Source organism: Porites lutea, chromosome 6 (assembly GCF_958299795.1).
Source record: "Porites lutea chromosome 6, jaPorLute2.1, whole genome shotgun sequence".
Classification (NCBI taxonomy): Eukaryota; Metazoa; Cnidaria; class Anthozoa; order Scleractinia; family Poritidae; genus Porites; species Porites lutea.
Genome location: NC_133206.1, coordinates 4,317,782 through 4,342,500, shown reverse-complemented (window position 1 = coordinate 4,342,500; position 24,719 = coordinate 4,317,782). Strand labels below are relative to the sequence as shown.

Here is a 24,719-nt window from a genome sequence, read left to right as displayed (position 1 = left end):
GGGGGGGTTGTTTGTGGTTTAACTCACCTATTTTAAGATTTAAAGTGATAATATTGCCTTTATTTATTTATTTATTTTGTTTTGACTTTTGTGTATATAATAATCTCTTTTTATCTGACTGATTTTATAATTAGGTGCTTCCTTGGTTGGGAATACTCTGTAGATGATGGGAAAAAACATGCAGTGTATGAGAGAGGAGGTGCTGCTTACTGGATGTCTGTAAAGATCTAGTATAATAGATTCCACGAAGAGAGTAGTGTGGTGCGGGAAGTGGAGGATGTTAGATGGAGTGGATTCCATGGAGCAAGAAGAGACCATACAGGATACAAGAAATTAGAAGAACCATTTTCCTTTTATTTTTTAGATACTGAACAAATATGTTATCTTTCTTGCATAACAGGTCTGACTTAGACTTGTTTACATTTAAAAACTTTGCACTTTGACTTTGATTAAAAGAAACGGTTTGTTATCAATAAAATTTTCTTACACTGGTGTTTTTCTTTTACTTCTTCTTTAACTTTTTGGTCTCTTCTAGAATTTGGTTAGCCAAGCAGTCTAGCTGCCCTGCCATTAGTTGCAGTTGGGCAGCTACCCGCTTCGCCTCTGTTACTGTGTTTTTAATTTCTTTTGCTTTTTGTTTTAACCTTTCTTCTTTTCCTTTCAACTCTTTCTCTTCTCTTTCAATTTCCTTTCTCCTCAGCTCAATCTCAGTGGCTGCCAGTCAGCTCCTTACTTCCATTTCTTCTTCCAGGGATAACTGTAAAAATGAGTAACCCACCTATAATAATCTGTCTATTATTGTTAACTTATCTTACCCCATCCTCGGAGAGCCAGGAGCAGATAGTGGGGGCGAGGGAAAGTCTAAACGGGCGGAAAAATATGGCACAAAGAAAAGTAAAGAACAGCGAGAAGAGCCCCTGGGGACAATGTCTTACCAGACCAGTTCCAAACGGTCGCTGCCGTTCTGAATTCTGATTGGTGCCAGAAAACTTTTGTGTTTTTCTGCCCCAGAAGACAGAACGGCGGCGACCGTCTTGCCCTTCAGCGATTGGCTGGTGTCACCAGGGCACTTCTGTAAATTACATAAGTGAGTTACAGTACTTTCTCATTTCATTTTTGTTTGTATAAAGCTTGTTTCACTCATTTGATATCTTAAAATTTGAGGTACAATCTAGGTTTAATTAATTGCTCCGGACAAATAAAGATATTAATGCAAATGTATTTCATCATATCTCTGGAAGTATTCCAAATGTTTCCGCCTTTTATGGTACTTAGCTCCTCATACAGACCTGCCAACCCCTGATAAGGAAAATCTGTAGACTCATGAAAAAAATCGGGAGATTCTACAAAAAGTAGTGACATTCTATTTTTTCCCGATCAACATTAAACGACCCCTTTTCCATTAGGGGAATCAACTGTTTATTTTAATATACCCTTGCTTTAGTGTGGTCCCTTATGTAACAAATTAGATGCCGCTTTTTCTTTGATGACTTTAAGAGGCCAGAAAATAGGTTATCACAGTGACGAAACATACAGCAGAGTCATTTCTTTGGGCTAAGACAACTTCATGGCTAAAATAGTCAAAGCTTATCCAGGCACAAGAATTTCCCCACAAAATTTATGTTTTTATTCAACAAGGCAATACATCAATTTAGAATATTTCCCAGAAAACCATGAGATTGGGAGTCTGGTCGTGAGACCGTGAGAAAAGTTAAAAAATCGTGAGACTCACGGCAGAATTGTGAGAGTTGGTAGGTCTGCCTCATATGACATTTTCTATCGAAACCTGTATTTAGTAGGAAGAAACTTTGTATAAAGTGGGCACTACAGCATTCTCTGAGGTGTCTGCTTAAATTATACAAGTTTCACTGTACATGTTTGACTCCATTTGCACTAACTATTGATATGGAACGATATGAAATTGCTTTATGCATAATAGATATACATGTTTGGAGCTGTATGTAAATCTTATTAATTTGTTTTGCTATTTATGAAAGCTTAATGTAAGCTTATAGGTATTACAGAGAAATATCCTTTGCTTCAACAAGATGGTACAACCTTCAAGTGTTAAAAATATATATATTCCTGGTATAATTATTATAGATACATAGTGTTGAGGGAAGTCTTTGGTTTACTTTTTCTTAGAACCGAAAATTAATATTGACTTACATTGTGCCGGGGTAACCGAGTCGAGGTCATCTGTTTATATCAATATTGAGCGCACTCGAATGGACTGATCATTTTTACTGCTGATTTCTCCCATTAAACATCAAGGACAATGTTTTCCACTATTGCTGACCTACCCTTCTGCCAAGTTTGGAATTTCCACACCAAAACGATTTTCTAAAACAATTTGATTGCGAAACTGTCTTAAATTTGCAGAACTAGTCGTAACTTCACTGAAAGTTTACTCAATGGGTGTTATTTCTCTGTATATTTCTTTTTCTGCAAACCTACTGCTGTTTTAAAAAATCATGAAGAGAAACCGGGATTTTGAATTGGCTTTCGTCCTATTTCGAATTCGTCGAGGCCGCTGAATACAAGCGCAGAAGACTCATTTATACAAAGTTAGCCTCGACCAAAGGTAAATATATTTACAAATTCCAGTCCGAAGAAGACCTGAGTACAATTGTCTATTGTTTTAAACTCAAATTCTCTCCAGTATTTGTGAATATTTTAATTAAGATCGAGGCTAACCCTGCACAAATAAGTCTTCTGCGCTTTTATTCAGCGGCTACGACGAATTCGAAACTTGGTACGAAGCCTTGATTTTTTTCAGGCTATGTAAATATGTAATGTATTTTATCTACGACACCTAATCGGCTGGTGCCGAGAAATGGGTTTGACCGTATACCAAGTAACTTAGACCGCCCCCCCTCCCCTCTCTACCTGATTTTTTTTTTACAGGGGAGGGGGAGGGGGCGTCTGCACACATGCTAAGTAAATTGGTGTCCCTGATGGGATTTCAAAATGTCTTCCCGGGAATAGGTCGCCCGTCGTGGGGAAGTAAGTATTATGTCAAAGATTTCTGTTCTTTCATCTTGTTTTACTTTCAGTAAAGACCTACTCAAAGAATGCTTCGAGAATATCAAAGGAATTTCTGAGGATTCAGTTGTTGTTTGCTTACGTCACGTGCTGAGGTTTGTGGTTCCTCTTTTCTCAAACTTTGTTAAGTCTACTTCTGTCGCAGGCTACCGCTACTTTTGGGTATTGAGAATAAGTCGAGTATGCTCGTTAGCATTTTCCTTGGAAAGCTAAGAAGCTAATTATATTTCATTGTTTCTGTGGGAACGTAAGTACCGAATACCGAAAAATGTTTTACAGATAATAGTCTGTAAATCACCCTTTTCTGCGAGATGTTCATTTAAAGAAAACAACAACAACAACAACATTTATTTTTAAGGAAATGCATTTATCCCTCTATGGATGCGAAAGTATGGTTAAAAATTTTTAAAATATCATGCAGGGTTCTTGCAAGATACCTACGGACCTGGTTCCTACTTAAACTGAATCCAAAACACGCGTGATTTTCCCACCACGTTGTTAACTTTCCTAGTCTGCTTGTTGGCAGGATAAAATTTTAATCCATTTCCTATTAGAATAGAGTCCTCTTCGAAGGAAAACGACCTGGATGGACTACAGACCGAAGTTGATGTTCATAAGATGCCTTTGGACAAGACAACTGCCAAGTATTTGTATCCTGAGATATGCAGCATATAGTAATTGAAATAAAGTGAACCAGTTTTGGTCTTAATTAGAAGCCAATGTCATTTTTTAGCACTATATGTATTGTCAAAATGCAATTTGAAGTTGAAATTATATTCACTATGTGGAGACTCTAATTTTTTACCCTGTAAACAACGTCGTGTTTCCTTCTCCCATGCTTAAAGCAGCTGTCCTTTAAAGACGCTGTTGTAAGTATTTTATCAATGTTAGTTTAATTGTATCACCGACTTTTTTAAAATTCTTTCGCATTTCATATCTTTTATTTGGTGCCTTAAACAGAAGGAGTCAAGGTGTGGTTCACTCCGCTCAAATGAGTCCAAAAACACCAAAATCGGTAGTTCCGTTTCATCACTTGCAAATACCAGGCCTCAGTTGTTCAGATTTTGGTATATTGCATCGATATCCACCGTGTAAATCATTATCCCGCCGCAGCGGATACGCCGCATCAAGGAAACTATTTGCGCTGTTCGGTGGATAGAGATGTATCCAGTGGATATCGTTATCCAGCTTTTGAACACCTGGGCCAGTACAACGATTTTTTTCTATCTGTGGCAGAGACCTATAAATTACCACTGGAAAGAACAACACTTTCTTTTAAAATTTAAAGGATATCACTGTAAGAATATAGTAATAAGCCATTTGAAAGTCACTGCCCATTAACTTTTATTCGAATGCTCAGCCTTAAGGTGACTCGACCCAGTTATATTGTGAGGTTACCATCCTACTTTGAAGCTCTCTGGTATCCCCCCCCCCCGCCCCCCCCCCCCCCCCTATACTCTGATCATAAGTCTAACATATAGCATGGGTAACATATAGATCAATCTTCAATGACCGCGCTTGGCTGACTTCCGAATGCTCACCGAGATATGATAATTTTGGTACAGTGAGACAGGCAATCGCGTTATACATGGGGGTTTAACTAACAATTTTTAATCAATTCTCGTGCTTCTTGTGTCTTTGCAAAAAAAAAATTCAAGAAATCCTACACAATCTCTTCTCCGTGAACTTCCTCTCTCGCCCGAATAGCATTCAACACCCCGGCCATTTTCTTTCAAGAGTTTTTAATTCTCGGCATGATGTACACTCAGCTGGCTGGAGACGTTACATGACGGGACTCCCTTCTATTTTCTCATACTAAATTAACATATCTCGGTGAGCATTCGGAAGTCAGCCAAGCGCGGTCATTGCACGCGTGCTGAACAAGAATGTTGTATCATGACAGACTTAAAACAATAGAAAAGTCCCAAAGCACAAACTCAGCCAAAACGCTAAAAATCTTCCATGTTCTCTCAAGTTTGGGCTTACAAGAGATAAGGGCACAGTTTTTCAATGACCATGAAATTCAAAATCCGGGTACTTAGTTAATTAATTGTTGCCCTGAAAAAATTTGAAGGAAAAAAACTACGAGTTTTTAAGAAAATGCTTTTTTCGTGTGAAGCACTCTTAAACGCTGACAAACGTCAACAAATAGCTAAAACTATAATTTCTATATGTTTGCATTGCTCGAAATCGCGTGCATTTATAAGGCCCTAAAGCTGTTTGCTGACTTGCAAGGACCCATCTGTTATAAACATTCCCAAAATAAAGGGATGAATCCCATAGTTTATTAGATATATACGTGTAAAGTTTGCTTATCATTTTCAAATAAATTATGACCTAAATTTGGAAACCGCTGAATTTCTCGCATTGGTTCTTTGCGATTTTGGTGAAACTCTGGTCAACGCAAGGCACTAATGCGAACAATACGTAGCCGAGAGATTTTCACAAAAAAATGCCGGCACTAGCAGAATTTTCACTCAGACCCCAAAGAGGCGTGGCACTATAACCACGTGACATTTACTCCGATCGCCAAAAATTTTATGCTATATTGTAGATTGATCTATATGTTATCCATGCTATATGTTAGACTTACGATCAAAGTAAAGGTGGGGATACCAGAGAGCTTCAAAGTAGGATGGTATCCTCACAAAATAACTGGGTTCTGTCACCTTAACCATTTCTTTCTCAGACTCAAAGTAATCCTCTTTGTACCCGAATATAAACAGTGTCAGCCACAGGAAAGTACTGTACAGCCCCCGAAATGATCCCGACTGTCATTTCATTAGTTTCTTACACGGCGGCTTGAAAATATGAATTTTATTTTCTCGTGGCAAAAACAATGTTTTACTCACTCGCGCTTTGCCACTCGAAAATAAAATTCATATCTTCGCGCCACTGTGTAATATCCTCTATCTATTTACGCACGTAAAAATAACGCGACAGTGGAAATCCACCTTTATACGTAGAGAAGAAGCCTACGTCACGGTGGCGGCGCTTAAAGGAGGAAGAAAAAGCGGGGGGTAAAAGCGCGCGAGTGAGAAAAGAAGAGAACCTATTCCTTCCATCCTCCCTTCCATGTCTCCCCCTAAGAGTTTTTGTTTGTTTGCTTGTTTTTATAGTGTGAAACAGCAGAGGGATTGGAGTTTACAAGAATCTCAGTCATCGATGAATCGTTTAATGTAATTTACGACACACTTGTTAAACCTACCAGGCCAATAATAGACTACAAAACTAAGTAAGTTATCTCAAGCCCCTCGCGATTAATTATAGTTGACCAGTAGATGAAAATTAAAGGGGCAACTTTTGAAGCCGTAGTGGCTCGGCAATGGATATGAAGAGCAATGCAAGCCAAGACTTAAGTTTAACTATATTGTGGTTCAGCAATGAAAACATATGTCTCTGTATATTTAGTGGCTTGTGGAGTGGTTGCCAATCAGGACCTGTTTTGTTGTTTGTTCCAAAGTTGGGCTGTATTCAGTAGTTTAGTCGAATACCAAGAGAGGATAGTTTTATCCTCTCTTGCGAATACTTATTTATTTAGAAAGACTTCACTCCTTTTCAGCAGAGTTTAAGTTATGGGTCCGCTCCTTTTCACCAGATTTTAAGTTATGTGGCCGCAGAGAACGGCTGCCGAGGAAATAAGGCAGCGTCTGCAACGCAAAGCAAGACAGTTTCTTTTTTTTCTTAATCGTACTAGTGTTTTTTGTGACCTTGCCGGTATGGCTGCACCTGCTAACATATGACAAGTGATCTGCAGTAAAAGTGCCAGTAAAGTAAAATGGAAATATTTCCGTAATGTCCTGCGCTGGAAAAAATCTTCTATAGATAATAGAGAGATTTAGAGTGACATTTTGGCAAACGGCCAACGGTAGACTCAAGTTGAAAATTTCTCAAGATAAAACATGAGCAGATAAAAACAGTTAAAAACAATTCTTATACATGAAAAAAACGTGAAACTACTTATTTTTTTGGTAGAAGTAAAGAAACGTTACGCGACTCTAAATCTCCCTATTATTTATAGAAAATTACGCAAAAATAGCAACAGCACAAAATCCATTAGTCTTGCGGGAAATCCTCTAAGATCTTCAAGTTAAGGGTATAGATACTTACTTGCGTCTCCCCCTTTTTTTTGTGAAGGTTTAGTGGCATTACAAAGAAGACACTTGAAAATGTTACTACATCATTAGATGATGTCCAAAAATGTTTAATCGATCTTCTGCCGCATGATACAATTCTGATCAGACATTCCTTGGAAAATGATCTGCGAGCCTTGAAGGTGAGTTCCTTTCACAGTTTAATGTCAACTGTTGTCCGGCGTTTTGAAAGAAAATAAAAAACGTGACCATTATTCCGCCAAGAAAGGTTTCTCTCTTTATCCATTCGTTTTGGATTCCTAAAACGCAACTTATGTAAGATGCGTCTAATTTCCCTAGTAACAAAATAGCCTTGAAACCTTCAATCTTTAAGGTATTGTTATTTCATCTGTCAAGATATTCTCTGATTGTATAGAAATCATTGTATTTCTCTAATGTTTACCTTATATTTATTTCTTTTTAGCTGCATCACAGACGTGTGATTGACACTTCAGTCTTATATGACAGTAGTAGTGGTCCTTTATTTAAATCTTCACTCAAATGCCTCACTAAACAGTTTTTGAAGTAAGTGTTCAATCGCGTGCGTACTTTCCACCTTTTTCCAAGGGCATCTCAGTAATTTCCAGTTTGTTTAGTGGCAATATTCATTTGTAATCTTTGGCCTGCACTTCTGTGTTTCTTGCGATGTAATTGAAACTTTTTCTATGTACAGTAAAAAGATTCAAAATGGATTAGATGGCCATTGTTCAATCGGAGATGCTAAAGCCTGCATGGAGTTGGTTCAACTGAAAATTAAAAATGGTAAATTTGTTTACTTTATCTTCACAAGAGAACAGATTTCTGACTCCGTGCTGTGTTTTACAAGACTCGAAAATCCATCTTTTAGAGCTGGTGTAGTATTATACTACGCTAATTCCCAAAACTATCAGCAAGAAAACGCGTAACATTTCCTCACAGCAATGCATACTCATTACCTCACCGCATAATATTAAGTAATAGGAATGCAACGAGGAGAAACGTTCAAGTTCTCAACGGCCACCAGGAAATGGGGTGGGTTTAGATCGCGAAAATTGTCCGTGGTCCCGGAGCACCATCATTAAAAATGACCGTTTTTCAGACGGAGTGGCGAATCTTATAGTCGAGGGGCGCAAAGCATTACAACCGCTGCGAGCATGCGCGATCCCGCGAGGAAATGCGCAAGATTATAAAGAATTCTTGTGACAAGCTAATTAATTATGCAGTGAGAATAGTGGTTCGAATGTGAGTAGTAGAAATGTAGAAGACTAATGCTTGGGTTACATCTCGCCTGATTTGTAGACCTCTGCATTTCTCCAAGTTTAGTTTTTTCATCAGTTGTCGAGTGGACATACCAAGTTTGCTTGAGAGGCCCCGAGGGAAGTTACACCTGGCAAAGCGTTTCATGTTTTCTTAATTCTATTTTTTCCTTGCCTTGTTAACGTTATTCCTTGTTTGTTTGTTTTTTAGGTCCAAACTTTGGAAAACTGTCAATGAATAAAGAAGGGTATGCAAACTTAGTTCAAAATATTCACTTACAGATAATTCCATCAGTTATTTGTTAGAAAAAGGAGGCCCGGCCCGTAAACACTTGCTTATCATGAGACAAAGTTCTCTCTGCTTTTTATAACAGGTTTTTTAAAAGACGATCACTCTCCGCATTAACATTTTGGATTTTTGGTGTAGGCTTTTTCTTGCAATTGTTTTTAAGAAAGCAAATCATATCTCAGTCAAGGGTGGTTCATGTTTAGTACCCTACAGGCTTGAAACAAAGCTGATGGTAATCGTCATAGAGTGGGCTTTTTTGATCCCTTTTTTTATTCCTTTACGTTTATTTTTATTACTTGCCAAGCCCTTCTTTGGAGTAAAACCATTTTGGAGTTTTTAAAAATAATAAATGTATGAAGAAGGAGTTGTTGCCAGTCACAGCAGGGGATGAAGAATACTGTCTCTCTCGCCTCAGGCGCCGCTACAGCGCAGAAAAAAATCGCATGTATAAAGGTTGCTTCAAGGGACTAGTAATTGGTGCACCGGCATTTCTTTCGTTTTCTTTAGACAGATGGTGAGAGTTAATATAGGAAATGATGAATACATAACTTAAGTCATCGTTTATCTTTTTACGTGATATTTATCAACAGGTTATTTGAGAGGATCGCTCGCAAAGGAAGGATAGGTATATTAGACATTTTTCCTATAGTTTATATTATTATTATTATTATTGTTGTTGTTGTTGTTGTTATTATACATGGTACTCTCTAAACTGTCTCATTGGCTAAGATCCTACAGTTAATTTTGGTAATAAGCACAAAGTACAGATTAGTTTCGTGCGCGCGCAATGCACAATTTCCACGTGCAATTTCAAACTATGTTCCTTGGTGCGCTGTGTTTGTCGTTATTTTCTTCAGTACAATTCTGATTAGATTCGGCTTTTGTGAAATCCGGTATAATCAAGGACTCGGCAAGTGTTATAAGCCTTTGGCCACGGTTGACAAAACTTACCTCGATCTTGATTATTCTTAAAAAAAAAAAAAGGAACCAATAATTGTTAACTATGCTCAACTGAAATGGAAGTTTTGATCATCATCGTTCACGATGGACCAAACATCTTCATGCGCATCTAAACCTGAAACTGAAAATAAGGGAACTTTTTCTTTCGACGATTATCCCTCGATTCGCTCTGGCGAAGGTGTAGCGCTGGATACTTCACGCTTAAAATCACTCTGACGTTGATCTGTTCACCTTACAGTTGACCTGCGTGGCAGCCGTTTCCGCAGGAGTTCGTCGAGTTGCAAAGAGAGCTAAATAGAATCCACCTTTTTTGCTCTCGGCCCTCACAGTTTTCTTGGTTTGACTGTAACTCAGTTGGTAGACAGCAAATTACTTCTTCACCGAAGGCCGCACTCTTTATTTATTGCTTTTTGGTTGGTTGTTTCTTTGTTGTTTGGCTTGTAATGAAAAAACTATACAAGCAGAAACTCGTTGGTAGGAATCTCTCACCCATGGAGCTTATTTAGTTGTTTTTAGCAAGTGTTTAATTGTTTTGGATATATAAGCTTGTTGCATCAAACAAAGCGTTTACGTGGTAGAAGAATTAAGACTGATTACTCTCCCAAGAGAAGATCCCGAGAATAAATTTTTAAATCTATTTTTGTGTGAATAGCCCAGTGATTTGAGGCTAACCAACTAACCGACGTCTCATACCGACCGGAGACTGTCGTCGTGAGTCGTCGTGACCCACGATGATTCAAGATGATTGGAGACTAATCCTATTATTATGATCTTGTACTATTCGTAGGAGCCATGCTTGACTCCCCAGGCCGGAGTGTTAAGAAAATTTTGTAGTGGTGCAAGACACGCCGTTTCATGTACTTCAGATGACGAGGTAATGTCGCTTCTTAAAAACTAAACTCCTTTGGGTTAATCATCACCGTACCTGGGGAGTTTTTGAGACTTTCTCGTTTGGTGATAATTAAAAGTGGCTCTGAGCTTTAGCCACGGGGGGCTCTCACATTCGATCAGGTTACAATACCGTATTTCCTCGAATAAGCGTCCTCCCCCGAGTAAGCGCTCACCCCCTAGGCCAAAATATTAAATAAGCGCCCCCTCGAATAAGCTCCCCCTTTCCCTTTGTGTAATGGGACTTCAGTACGCTTGATAACCAATGCCCTCCTCGATTAAGCGCACTCTTTTTTAAAAACGCCCCTTCTTTGAGCCGAAATTTTCGATAAGCGCCCGAACTCTTATTCGAAGAAAAACGTTCTTAGAATAATGATCATTTACTTTAATATCGATAGGAGAAATTTGCTTTCTTTTGCGGCCATTTTGAACTTTGCGGTCTGCTGGTACGACATCTGCAACCAAGAAATCTTTGGAGCCGCTCGTATCTCTGATAATATGTCGCTTCACACTCGGCAAGCGATTGGATCTTCCGAGAGTTTTTCGACTGTCCCAGACCCCCGATATTTCTTGGCTCCAGATCTCGCACCATCTGACCGAAAAATTCGAAACGGCCGCCAAAGAAAACAAAATCCACTCATCGATGAAGTAAGTTAAATCTTTATCTAAATGTTTTAACCCGATCGAATGTGAAAGCCCCCATGTGTTAGCACCTGTAGGCGCTTATTAGGCCACCAATGACCATTGTCCTTATTTCTAGGTGGTGTCCCAGGCGGTGGAGCTAGTCAAAACCGCAGATCTACTGTGGGCTTATTTACATCAACCTGAAATGTTTCTCAAAGGTCAGCGGCATTATAATTGCAGACGGAACCTTTATTACGTTCTTTTAAACGTCTCAAACTGATGCATACATTTCATTGAGACAAGAAACTATTTTGAACCAACTTTTGTCTCATATCTTCGCAGGGGAAACGTGTAACGATGAGGGAAAAGAAGATCAAAGATGGAAGGTAACTTATTGAAATAAGTCCTTGTTTAGTTTTATAGGCTAGGGGAAAAGAAATGTTTTTGTAAAAATGACTGGACTGCTTGTCAAAAAGTGTTAAAAGATTTTTTGGTGGCGGAAGGGGGTGGGAGATAGTTTCCAGGTTATTTTATGTTTTTGAAGTATCGGCTCAAAGTGACGGCAGTGTCTTTAACAATTTTGTGTCTCCTTGTAGAGCTGTATTGGCAGGCTAATATAGGATATGCAGTCTGGAAACATTTACTTCAAACAGTTGTTACAAATTTGGTCCCGAGTGTTCTGAGGTTCCTGACTTAAACAAAGCACCTTGGGCGTCACATTTGTGAAGTTGTTTTCTTTTTGTCAACAGGAAGTGCTAAAGTCGGTAGACTCTAAAATCCTACAAATTCACCAGGCCCTACCGAAAGACACTTTGTTTTTTGTGATGTTTGGTTGCGGGGATTTATCTCTCGTCACAAGGCAAGTTGTTATTTTACGCAATTTTAGATATCGTAAATCCTACCTAGCTACTTTAAAATGGAATCTTGAGCCAGTTAGTTATTACAATGTTTAGACGCCGTTTAAGTTGTTTGGTTGCGCGATAATCCTGCTACAAGTTTAATTGTTTGATAGGCATTGGTCAGTTACTAAGTCCAGGAGTGTTTCACTAAGTTTCCACAAAAATCACCTTTCTCAAACCCTGAAGGTTACTGGATAGCAGCAAAGTAACGATAAAGATCCTTATTTTACGTGGGAAATGAACCGGTAATAGTGCACATTTGACAGACAAAGATGAGGCCGACGGTGCATTCGTTTTACCTCCTTCTCTCCATCAGTTCTCCTTTTTACTGGTGTTAAAAGCTACTTTTAAAAAGCTACAAGGAAAAGAGTAAAAGACGAAACAGGGATTGAGGTCCCACCTGGAAATCGAACTCGAAATCTTCCGCACAGAAGGCCGCGCACGTTAGCTTATCAAGAAACAACCTACCCAAGGCTTATAGGGCTTCATCAAGAGAGGATAAAGGGGACAGAGAAGGCATCCCCCATACACACCCTATTCCATAGGTAATTCGTCTCGAGTTATTTTTAGAATCGGGATCAAAAGCTACCTCGCGCGCAGCGTGGATGTTTCGTGGAGGTTTCGCATGACTAAACGCCGTGCAAAACATGTCGGGCGAAAGGCAATGAAAGCGTAAAGAGACCGACAGCATTTCTGAATATTGATGCCAAATGAGTAGTCGCTCACCTGGGAAAAGGAAATCGCTGGACTCTTTGACAACTCTTGAAATCAGTTTAACTCGCAGTTGTCGTAACCGGTCTATTGAAACCGGTCGTTTGTACAATAAAGCAAGTAGGACGCCAAGTGTTATTTTGTTGAATAATAAAAGAATAAATATCATATCTCTTCAAACTGTAAATTATAAACGATCCTGAGAGAATATTCAGTGTGTTAAGGATTTTCCTGCTGTACTGTTAGCTCTATACAAGAGAGGAATGGCGATTCTTTTTTAATTTCCGTTTCGATGACACAGCTTTAGCAGAAATCTCTCTTTAGTCGTTTTCGTCGACAAAACGAATAGCAATATCGCTCTCCGCGTCTTCCGCCATTTTTTTAGCGTCAATTCGTGTATGGTCGGCCATTTGTTTCAAAATTATGACCCGATATACCTGCGGTTTTTTCCCACGTATACTTGCAATCATTCCTGCTACACGATATACGTTCGTTTTTTTGTCACGTATACTTGCGTTTTATTCCTAAGTATATGACCATTTTCTTCTATTGACAAATGGTTCTCCTTTCACATATCTTGCTTAGAACTTTGTATCCCCTTTAACTGCTGGAAACCCGCACTGTCATAAAATAGGAATCAGTCACAAATGTAGAACGCTTTCTCGACGGGTAAGGGGTTGGACCTCGGGGTGGAGCCTCCCCGTACAAATATTTGTTAAGTACCTCTCCGGGATTTCGGGTGGAGCCTCCCCGTATAGGCCATCATAGGGAGTACCCTCTCCCCTGGCATAGGAAGAAATAATCACATCCCCGGACAAAGAAACTTACATGCATGCATGTAGTTATTCCACAGATCCATGATTTACGGAGAAAACCATAGAAACTACAATCTCTGTTTAGCCGTAATACTAAATTAAAGCTTTAGGCTTAAACAAAGGTCAAAGAAAATTAAAACACTTTACAATTGCATCTGAGGTCAACTTCTAGCAGGAAGACCTAAAGAACCATAAACCACAGGAGATGATTACTCAGTATGCAGGTAATTCTCTGTAGTGCTAGTAACTTTAAGTTTAACTTAATTATTCCATCGTTCATATAGTACAAAACTCAGTAAAGCCAAGGTCGGGGGCTTATACGACCTGTGGTCAAAATAACAGAAATTATTTTATGTAGAAATGAAGCCATTGAAGGCTAAATTTCGAAACTAAAAAAAGATACAAAACTTAAATTAAGTAATGCAAGCAGTCCTATAGCAGAGGTAAAACTAGAAGTACTAGTGACAAATAAACTAACAATAAACTATGATAATCCTGCGCTAATTCAATCCAGGCTTAAAAAGTAAAGTTTTAGTTTCTATTTAAAGTCAGTGGTGGTAAGGCTGTTACAGAGAGTGAAGGGTATATCAGTGGGATATCCTTGGCCAAATAATCGGGGCGTGAGAACTAATAGCAAATTGATACCTGAGGGACATTTTATGCAAGTTGAACGAGAACGAGTTAGATAACCATGAAAATCACAATTAAAGTGGAGGAGCACTAAGGAAAGAGAGGCAGGTGGAAGGCTATTAAAGTCAGTGAGAATACCAGGGAAATAATAAAAAGCTTCGAGACTAGGAGGCTTAGAACGTGTTCGTGGAGGCGAAAAGGTGGTAATTCGCGCGCGAGAGAGAAAAGAAGAAAAACCAATCTGTTCAAGCAGACTCTCAAGGTCATGTTTCACATTATCAAGAGCTTATGAGTCGTGTTTTGCCTGTCGGACGCTAATTTCTAACTGAATCGATCGTTGTTTCGGTCAGCATTTGTGAAATAGCGTACACAGTCTCTCAAGAGACAATCCACGGATTCCAACCAATCCGTTGTCGGGGAGCCAACAACCACCACTACTGGCGGTGAGGGCAGTGAATAAGAACCAAACCTTGCTCGTAATTAACGCGGCCATTGTGGCCATGCTTGATTCAGACTGAAGTTAGTTTTCAGCTCCATCGTACATGAAGGGGGTTTTTTGGTGACGGTATAATTCGGTGCCTCTTGTACGACGACTTTCTGTGACCCCATATACCACGTGCTTGTTTGTAACGCATATATATGGGATTTTTTGTGCGCATATATATGCGCGTTTGTAAGAAAATGGTCATATACTTGGGAATAAAACGCAAGTATACGTGACAAAAAAACGTACGTATATCGTGTAGCAGGAATGATTGCAAGTATACGTGGGAAAAACCGCACGTATATCGTGTCATAATTTTGAAACAAATGGCCGACCATATTCGTGAAGGACGCGTGGCCCTGAGCGTGGGTCATCCACGCGGAACACATTCGCGCTATGTGATTGGCTGTTGTCTAATTCCCCACGGGATCTGTGGTCTTAAAAATAACTTGAGACGAATTACCTATGGAATAGGGTGTGTATGGGGGATGCCTTCTCTGTCCCCTTAATCCTCTCTTGGGGTTCATCTAACCTGCGTGCGCGACATGCGCTTGGAAGTAATATAATAAGCGCAACGAATTCTATCTCGCATATACTTCCACGCAGCTATCTCGAGAGAGGAACGTGTCGCGAAAGCCTCAAAACATTCACGTTGCGGACGAAACACTGTTATCATCGTATAAATCTTTAATGTTGGTATCTCTTTTTTTAGACTTCAGAAGGATCGGAAGTCAAATAAAGCAGAATTAAAGAAAGCCGTGAAGATTGCAAAGAAAGGCTTGTGTTTTATTAAGATCACGTGATGGTTTCATCTTGACGTAATCACTTGACAGGAAAGAAACGATAGTCGACTCGGCAACAATCAGTTCAAGTCCGGGGAGGATGTGAAAGACATGGATCAAGGTTGAAGTTTCTCTGTTTTTTCCACTGAGCTTTTTGCTCAAACCATTTTTAAAAGTCAAAAGTTCAAAATGAAAATTTTTCTAAACTATTCATTCGTAGAATTTTAAAGAGGAGTACTGAGGTTTTCTTTAGATAAGTTTAGCCAAAAATCGTCCCTGACACATATTCAGCGTTAAATTTAATAAAACTTCTACAAGTTTAATTTACAAGTGTAGCTATTGCTTTAGAGTCTGGAAATAAAAGGAACACTTGTAAATTACACTTATAAATGTTTACTGTTTAATTGATGCAGGATCGAATCCTTGAGAGATACAAGATTTTTGTAATAGCCGTCACATAGCGTCCTTATGAATACCAGTTCATCAATTTTGGCAATTAAGAATTCCAGCAAGTCATATCTAAATGAAAAAGGCAAGATCTCAAAGATCAAAATGACAACAGCCCAGCCATATATGAAGTGCTTATTGAGACTATACCCGCGTACATTTTTGGACATAAGTGACGTACTTTGCCTAGCAACGTTCCTGTGACCACCCCCAATGTTTGCTCTTTTTCTGCGGGGTAGGCTCGCGCGAAATATGGGTGCGCGTCAAGTGATGCGCGGGGGAGATGAGAACGCGAAGAGAAAGGTAGCGTTCTTTCTCCTCGCACGAGGATAGCGCTGCCGTTGATATTTGCCTCTACATTTCACGTGCGCCTGTTACGAAGGCTAAAGAAACACTTTAAACACAGACACAGAAGGGAAGCACCGGGTGGTTATTAAATAAACAGGCACCATTTTGTGTCGCCTTCAAATTAAAGCAATCATTTATTTTTACACATTGCGTCCAGTACGAACGGCGTGAATAAAGAAAATTTCTGATATTTACATCTTTTATCTATACATCTAAAGGTTATGTTAATTAAAGTAATTTATTTACATTTGTCGCCTTCAAATTAAATCAATCATTTATTTTGACACATTGCCTCCACCAGTACGAACGTGAATAAAGAAAATTTCTGATATTTACATGGTCTTACATCTTTTATCTATACATCTAAAGGTTATGTCAATTAAAGAAATCTATTTACATCGCTCTCAAGACGGATGTGGGGGGGGGGGGGGGGGTGGAGGAGGGGGGTAAACTGTTCTGTAGCTTTGATAACAAATCGGTGGGAGAATTCACTGAAAAGAGAAGTATCTCAAGCGCTGAACACTGACATCTTAGCCCGTATAGGGCCTGTTGTAATTTACAGCCTACACAGGATTTAAAGACATTTATTGGGCTTGGATTCTAACCTTTTTGAATCTATTATGTCGTGTACTGAGTTGATTTTTCGATGTCTCGAAACAAGCAAAACTTGATCAAATATTACTTGTAGAGCTGAAATGAATCTTCCTCGTATTATTGATACTATTAACAAAGAAAACTATTACAGCTCGGACCGCGTAGGTTCAAGCGTTGCATTGTCAAACAAATACATATTTCAACACTCAAAGAAACCTGCTAGAATTTTTTAACAATTTTAAGAACGATTTTTTCCCTTACTTAAAAGATAAAAGCAAGGTAACTGAAAGGAAAGAAAAGGATGATCGAAAGTTGCAGAATCTACCAAATCACAAGATTATTTTGTCCTCTTTGCGGTTTTAATAAAAATCAATGGACGAAGTTTGCATTATCACGATTATATTTTTGTACTGATTTATTACCAAGCGAGTCTGATGTAACTTAATTGTTATCTATTTGCTGCTTTATTATTTCTTCTTGTTTTATCTTTTAAAACTTTAATTTGCAACTGCACTATTAGAACTTATAGGCATGCAAATAAAGCTAATGTTGTTTTCGTTTTTGTTGTAAAAGTTTAAATCAGTAACCAATTTCTCTGAACACGTAGAAACGGGATGTTACGGTATATAATTTCTATTTACAGTGTATATGGTATATCCGGCCAAATGCAAGTTCACGCAAATAAAGCAACTTTTTCCTTGAAGTCTGAAAAGGTTCGTCCACGGAATGACTGAAACCTGTTCCCAGAAACCCTTGCACAGCGGGTTTTGAGCGAGCATATGTTGAAGTTTTCCACCAGTATCTAGGTGGTTCCGTCGTCTAATTGGACCAAAACATTTTTGTTTTATGCAGTGCTCGTTGTCGTTTCGTGTTTTCCCGTCTTTTGATGATTGATTTTTGAAGTGTTCTTCTAGACAATGAGTGGTCCCTTATTTGCCTTGGGGAAGTAGAGGGAGTTAGTACCCGAGTGGCAGTGAAAATTGCCACCCACGAGGAAGGCGCGCGGCAAGTGGGGAAAGGTCGCCTTACTCGAGGGCTGTGTTTTTCATAAACGCCCGCTTAATTATTTTGTTTGCTCTACTATCCCTCAGGAAAATAAGGCACTGTACTCATGGTCTACCTCTCTTCGCTGTAAATAAATCCGTAATCAATTTCCGCTGGTAAGTAGAGCCAGAGCGACTTAATGGAGATGCAGGATCATACAGCTTTCCCAGATGTCAGAAGTCCTCCTATATCTTTTGTTGGCTCTGCAGTGAAAGAAAGCAACAGACAAGCTAATTTCTGTAATTTTTATCAAGTTAACTAATAACAAGAGAGGATAAAGGGGACAGAGAAGGCATCCCCCATACACACCCTATTCCGTAGGTAGTTAGTCTCGAGTTATTTTTAAGACCACAGATCCCAAGGGGCATAAGACAACAGCCAATCACATAGCGCGAATGTGTTCCGCGTGGATGACCCACGCTCAGAGCCACGCGTCCTTCACGAATTGACGCAGAACAAAATGGCGGAAGACGCGGAGAGCTATATTGCTATTCGTTTTGTCGACGAAAACGACTACAGAAAGATTTCTGCTAAAGCTGTGTCAGCGAAATGGAAATTAAAAAAGAATCGGCCTTCCTCTCTTGTATAGAGCTAACAGTACAGCAGGGAAATCCTTAACACACTGAATATTCTCTCAGGATCATTTATAAATTACAGTTTGAAGAGAGCAATTTCTGGTTTGATATTTATTCTTTTATTAGTCTTTTATTAGTCTTTTATTACACTTGGCGTCCTACTTGCTTTATTGTACAAACGACCGGTTTCAAAACACCGGCGAAATTTCTCATTTTATTAAAGCACTAAGGTTACGACAACTTCGAGTTAAACTGATTTCACGGGTTGTCAAAGAGTCCAGCGATTCCCTTTTCCCAGGTTAGCGCCTACTCATTTCGCTTCAATATTCAGAAATGCTCTCGATCTCTTTACGCTTTCATTGCCTTTCGCCCGACATGTTTTGCACGGCGTTTAGTCATGCGAAACCTCCACGAAACATCCACGCAGCGCGCGAGGTAGCTTTATCCCGATTCTAAAAATAACTCGAGACGAATTCCCTATGGAATAGGGTGTGTATGGGGGACGCCTTCTCTGTCCCCTTTATCCTCTCTTGCTAATAAGCGAGAAGACCAGCTATGACCAGGTGGGGAATTTTTCTGCGTAGGGAGGAGTGGGAGGGGGAGGGCTACTCCTATACAAGCTTTACGGGCCGGTGCACACTGGCGAAAAGGTAGCTACGCCTCCGGTATAGAAAAAGATTTTCAGGTCTCAAATAAGGTAACACCAGGTAACTGTCTCAGGGGGGAGGGGTACTCTTATACAAGCATTACAGGCTGAATAACACATGTGCACACTGGCATACAGGCAGTTACGCCTCCTGCTTGAAAACAGAGTTTCAGGTCTGAAATAGGGTTACAATAGCTAACTGTCTCAGGAAGTATGCCGGCCGGACACCCGAATAGTACGCTTTCATCGCGCAGACGTAAAAGATGCTAATTGTTATAGAAGGAAATACAAAAAAAAATAACAATGATAAATTGTCGGTCTTTGCTGTGTTGTGTTAACCATAGACTCGTGGCATCAGAACTTTTGAAACTACGGATTGATCGATCTATTGATTGATTGATTGACTTTTTTCCGGCCTGCAACTGAAAACTGACCTCATGTGTTCAAATTAGCATGATCCTTTTATCCTGTGTTGGTTTCTTTTTACTCTGCACAACGTGTTTTTCAATCCGTCGTCCGTGCTTTAATTTACTCTTTTTCTGTCGTTGTAAAAATTTAAATTCCGTTTCAAAACTCGAACTTCGCACGTGCTGAATTTAATGCTGATGAAAAAAAATCTATTTTTCATTTTTTTTTTTTAAACTGAGCAACTCACCTTTCATTGGCCAAATTTCATTGTCACGTCATCCCCAATCAGCACGAATGGCGCCCAATACTTCACGGCTTTGAATTTTTGGGTCTCCCGTATACGTTCCATGGCATGATGAAGAGACTTACTTGCACTTTGCCCCGCTACCAAATGTTGGTAAAAATGTCTCATAAACTCCAAAGTCTCTTCGTCGTCGAGCGCCCACAGTGACGCGATAACAGAACGTGCACCGGCTCCTAAAAAGGCACGAGCAATTCCAACCACGCCTTCGGCTTTGATCTTCCCTCGTGCACTGAAACAGCAGCTTAAGACAACAAGCTTGGCGCGCAATTGTGCATCCAAAACATCTCTCATTGTCAAACGAAAGTCCTCCTCTTTCGGCCTTTTAGCATCAGCAAGATTAGGAGACAAAATAATTTCTCCGTTTTCTGGACAACCATGAGCTGCAATGTGTACTAAAGAAACTGATTTGAGCCTTCTCAAAACTTGATCTTTTGTAGCGTTCCTACCAGTGAGAGGTTGAATATTAAGAATCTGTCCGATCATTTGTACTTCTTTCTCAGCACCCGGAAGCGGTTTGAATTTGTCCCCTTCGATGCGTACGGTTTCCACCCACGGATTACCAACAAGCAGTGCACCAGATGTACTATGGCGGTCCTCCGGATACTCTGCCAGCAGCCTCAAGCTTCTTAGTGATGGAGCCAACCGAATTCTCATCGTTTCAGACAAATACCTGGAATTCTGGTCCACAAGGGCAACATAAGGAATCAAAAATGATGAGCGGTCAGGGACAATGATGAGTTCGTCACCTTTTATCAAGTGTGAAAATGGAGCGATAAACACGTCATACAATGTTTTAAGAGCAACACTCTCTTCATCTTCTGGCTCATCCCGGGAGCGATCCTTGCCACTCACATCGAATTTGACAACAATCTTTTGGTACGTTTCCTGAATTAGTGATGTTAAGTCAACACTGATCTCCTTTTGGATAAAAAGACACCGCTGTTCTTTAAGCAGTAACCACAAACTCACTAGTTTTTTATCTTCTGCTACAAAAATCGTAGGTGAAGAAACAAGTCCTGAAATTGTCATTATTAGTTCCATCTGCTGTTCTGATGACGGTCGAATTGATTCCCTGACGCAATATCGTGATTCCATGAGATCCATGAGAGCTTGTGCTCGTCCCGCCTCAGCTGTGGAAAGTGCCTCAAGGGTTCTACCTTGTTGTGATTGAATTGTCCTTAAAAGAGTATAACTCGTATCATATTCATTCCGAAGATTGATTTTCCACTCGTCTTTCCCGGGCAGGAGATCCCTCATTTCCTCGACCAGTTTTATAGAGGATTTAGCACACTCCTCGGCTTTAATAACGCCGCCAAGATTGAAAAAACTACAAGCAAGGTTGTTATATGCAGTTCCTTCAGACTTTCCAGTCTTTCTTGCGATACGTAGACTCAGCTGATAGAGCTCGATTGCTTTCTCAAAATCACGGAGATCGTGATATACAAGGCCAAGGTTGTTACATGCAGTTCCTTCAGAAATTTTGTCTCCAGTCTTTCTTGCGATACTTAAACTCAGCCGTAAAAACTCGACTGCTTTCTGCAAATCACCGAGATCTCGCTGGACAACAGCAAGGTTGTTATATGCAGTTCCTTCAGCAGGTTTGTTTCCACTCTTTTTTGCGATACTTAGACTCAGCCGAGTAAACTCGGTTGCTTTCTGAAAATCGCCGAGATCGCGATAGGCAGCGCCAAGGTTGATATATACAGTTCCTTCAAAATCTTTGTTTCCAGTCTTTTTTGCGATACTTAGACTGTCTAGACTCAGCTGAAAAAACTTGATTGCTTTCTGCAAATCACCGAGATCGTGATAGACAAGGCCAAGGATGTTATATGCAGATCCTTCAGAATCTTTGTTTCCACTCTTTTTTGCGATACTTAGACTCAGCTGAGAAAACTCGATTTCTTTCTGCAAATCACCGACATCGCGATAGGCAAGGCAGAGGTTGTTATATGCAGCTCCTTCAGAATCTTTGTTTCCAGTCTTTTTTGCGATACTTAGACTCAGCTGAGAAAACGTAACTCGATTGCTTTCTGCAAATCACCGACATTGCGATAGGCACGGCCAAGGTTGTTATATGCAGTTCCTTCAGAATCTTTGTTTCCAGTCTTTTCTGCGATACTTAGACTCAGGTGATAAAACTCGATTGCTTTCTGAAAATCACCGATATGGTAATAGACACCGCCAAGGTTGTTATATGCTTTTCCTTTAGAATCTTTGTTTCCAGTCTTTTTTGCGATACTTAGACTCAGCTGAAAAAACTCGATTGCCTTCTGCAAATTACCGACATCGCGATAGGTAGCGCCAAGGTTGTTATATGCTTTTCCTTCACAATCTTTGTTTCCAGTGTTTTCTGCGATACTTAGACTCAGCTGATAAAACTCGATTGCTTTCTGCAAATCACCGACATCGCGATAGGCACGGCCAAGGTTGTTATATGCAGTTCTTTCAAAATCTTTTTTTCCAGTCTTTTCTGCGATACTTAGACTCAGCTGATAAAACTCGAGTGCTTTCTGCAAATCACCGAGATCGTGATAGACACCGCCAAGGTTGTTATATGCAGCTCCTTCAAAATCTTTGTTTCCAGTCTTTTCTGCAATATTTAAACTCAGCTGAAAAAACTCGATTGCTTTCTGCAAATTACCAACATTGCGATAGGCACGGCCAAGGTTGTTATATGCATTTCCTTCAGAATCTTTGTTTCCAGTCTTTTCTGCGATACCTAGACTCAGCTGAAAAAACTCGATTGCTTTCTGCAAATCACCGAGATCGTGATAGACACCGCCAAGGTTGTTACATGCAGTTTCTTCACAATCTTTATTTCTGATCTCTCTGGCTTCCTTTAATGCCAACTCGAAGTAATATCGGGCTGTTTCATAATCACCGCGTTTTAAAGCTTTCATTCCAAGGTGATTACTGCACAAGCAATCCTTTACGCGGGAAGTGCTGTCGGGTTGCTCATGTTTACCTTTACCTCCACCGCATGACTAAAAACAGCAGAAATAAGAGTTTTTTATCCTATGTAAACTCAGTTACATTCCTGTCCTTTAAAAAGCTGTTAAAATAATATATGCCCTTAACCTAAAAATTCTTCTCATGTCTTTTTATACTTTTATTTTTAGTTTTGATACTCCTGTAGGTTGTGTAGGGAAAAGGCGAACGGCCTTTTATTTGTAACACTCCTGTAGTGTCTTTCTATGCAATGACTAAACTAACTGGAGCTACTCTGAAGAAATAAGAAGGTCGTCCAAGATTTTACATATAATACTTACGTTCACAACTAATCTACAGATCTTCGAGAAAACAGTAAAATTATTTGAGATAAAATTTCAGGAAAATACTATGTACACTTTGGGTATCGTTGCCAACAAAATGGATTAAAGAAGAAGTGAAGAAATTTAGCTTCATAAAATTTGTGATCTCTCTTTTATTTGTGTTTTATAGCCTGGGACCAGGCTCCGCATTGGGGGAAAAAGGGAAAAAAAAAAGGCGTGAGCAAAAAAAAAAAAAAAAACGAGCGAAGCGAGCCAAGGGGTAGTCTGGGGAGGGGAAAGGGTGGCGGCCGCCCTTTCCCCCTGCGGTCCCCAGTCCAACGCTGGGCTCGCTTCGCTCGCCGATATTTTTCCTATTTGACCCCCTTTTTGGCTTTTTTCACCCACTGCGGAGCGTGGTCCCAGGCTAATCTCCAACTTTTTGCAAAAATCAAATTATGAATGGTGTATTGAAAACCTGGTCTTCTTGCTCAAATATTTAATTCTCATCGGCAAAAACCTTCTGTACTCTAAGGCATTGCATGGTGTTAAAATCCACGGTTTTCAGATTTTCTGACTCTTTTAAAGGAGAAGATAGAAGTAGAAAAAAATATGTACACATCAGGGAAGTGGTCTAAATTAATCAACTGTAGCTAGTTGCGTTTTGTGTGTGCAAGGGTGTATCATTTGGGTGCGTGTGGATGTAGTTTTAATTCTTTTTCAAGTGTATTATTTGATAGTGCTTCTTATGAAGTGTATTGCAGAAAATGTCATTGTGGTGCAGAAGTAAAAGAATATATTTGATTTTGAATAAAAAGTAGACGTAAATGTAAATATAGTGTGACAGTCAAACCTCTCCGCTTGCGAACACAGTCTTCAATTTATTATTATTATTATTATTATTTATTTAATGTCGAAGACGTGGGAAGTGTTTTCACAGTCTTCCGAGCCAGAGGCTCATGTTAAAAACGCTCGACAAACTCAATAAGGCCACCACTCTATTATTACAGACACTTCTCTTAGTCTAAAAGGCGCAAACGTCACACATTTCCTACTTCGATAATCTTACGGTTCTACGGACAATCGCACTTGCTCTTGAGAATATTTTAGAATTCTTCTTGAAAATCTCGCCAAGACTTTATCCTTTAACATGTACAGTGAAATATTAGGATGGCTTTTCTTTCAAATGAAGAAAAATCAGCGGAGGGTTTGTTAAAAATTATTGAAAGGGAAAATTTTAACATCTGAATTAACTTTTTAAAAATGAATCGGAAGTGAGAAATTTACAGTTAAAACAGACCAGCCTAATCGTAGATACTCTTGTTTTTTGGCCATCTTAGCTTAAGAAGAAACGAAAAGCAAACTGCCGTGATAAAACGTAATGAAATATATTTGTTCTTCTGTATGACAAAAAGGCAAATTAACTGGTCTGTAACTTTAGAAGCACATTTCTCCAAATCCAGTTACTGTCAAACTCGTATTTCAACAGCTCTGTTTGGTCCCCATCCTCTTACCGTAACTCGTTTCTAGTAAACTCTCCCATCCCTGATAGTGATTAATTGTGATAACGATGAGATGCTTGATAATGAGTACCATATTACTGAATCAAA

The 24,719-nt window shown here is 39.5% G+C and overlaps 1 protein-coding gene across 1 annotated transcript; it reads left to right on the top strand.

The window, feature by feature from the left end:
• The first annotated feature begins 5,061 nt into the window (after positions 1–5,061).
• LOC140940935 (uncharacterized) lies at positions 5,062–8,114 on the top strand. Its single transcript, XM_073389894.1, has 5 exons — positions 5,062–5,079; positions 6,165–6,280; positions 7,183–7,321; positions 7,603–7,703; positions 7,852–8,114. Exons 1-5 carry the CDS (start codon positions 5,062–5,064, stop codon positions 8,081–8,083), a joined length of 606 nt encoding a protein of 201 aa, XP_073245995.1. The 3' UTR covers positions 8,084–8,114.
• The last annotated feature ends 16,605 nt before the right edge of the window (positions 8,115–24,719 follow it).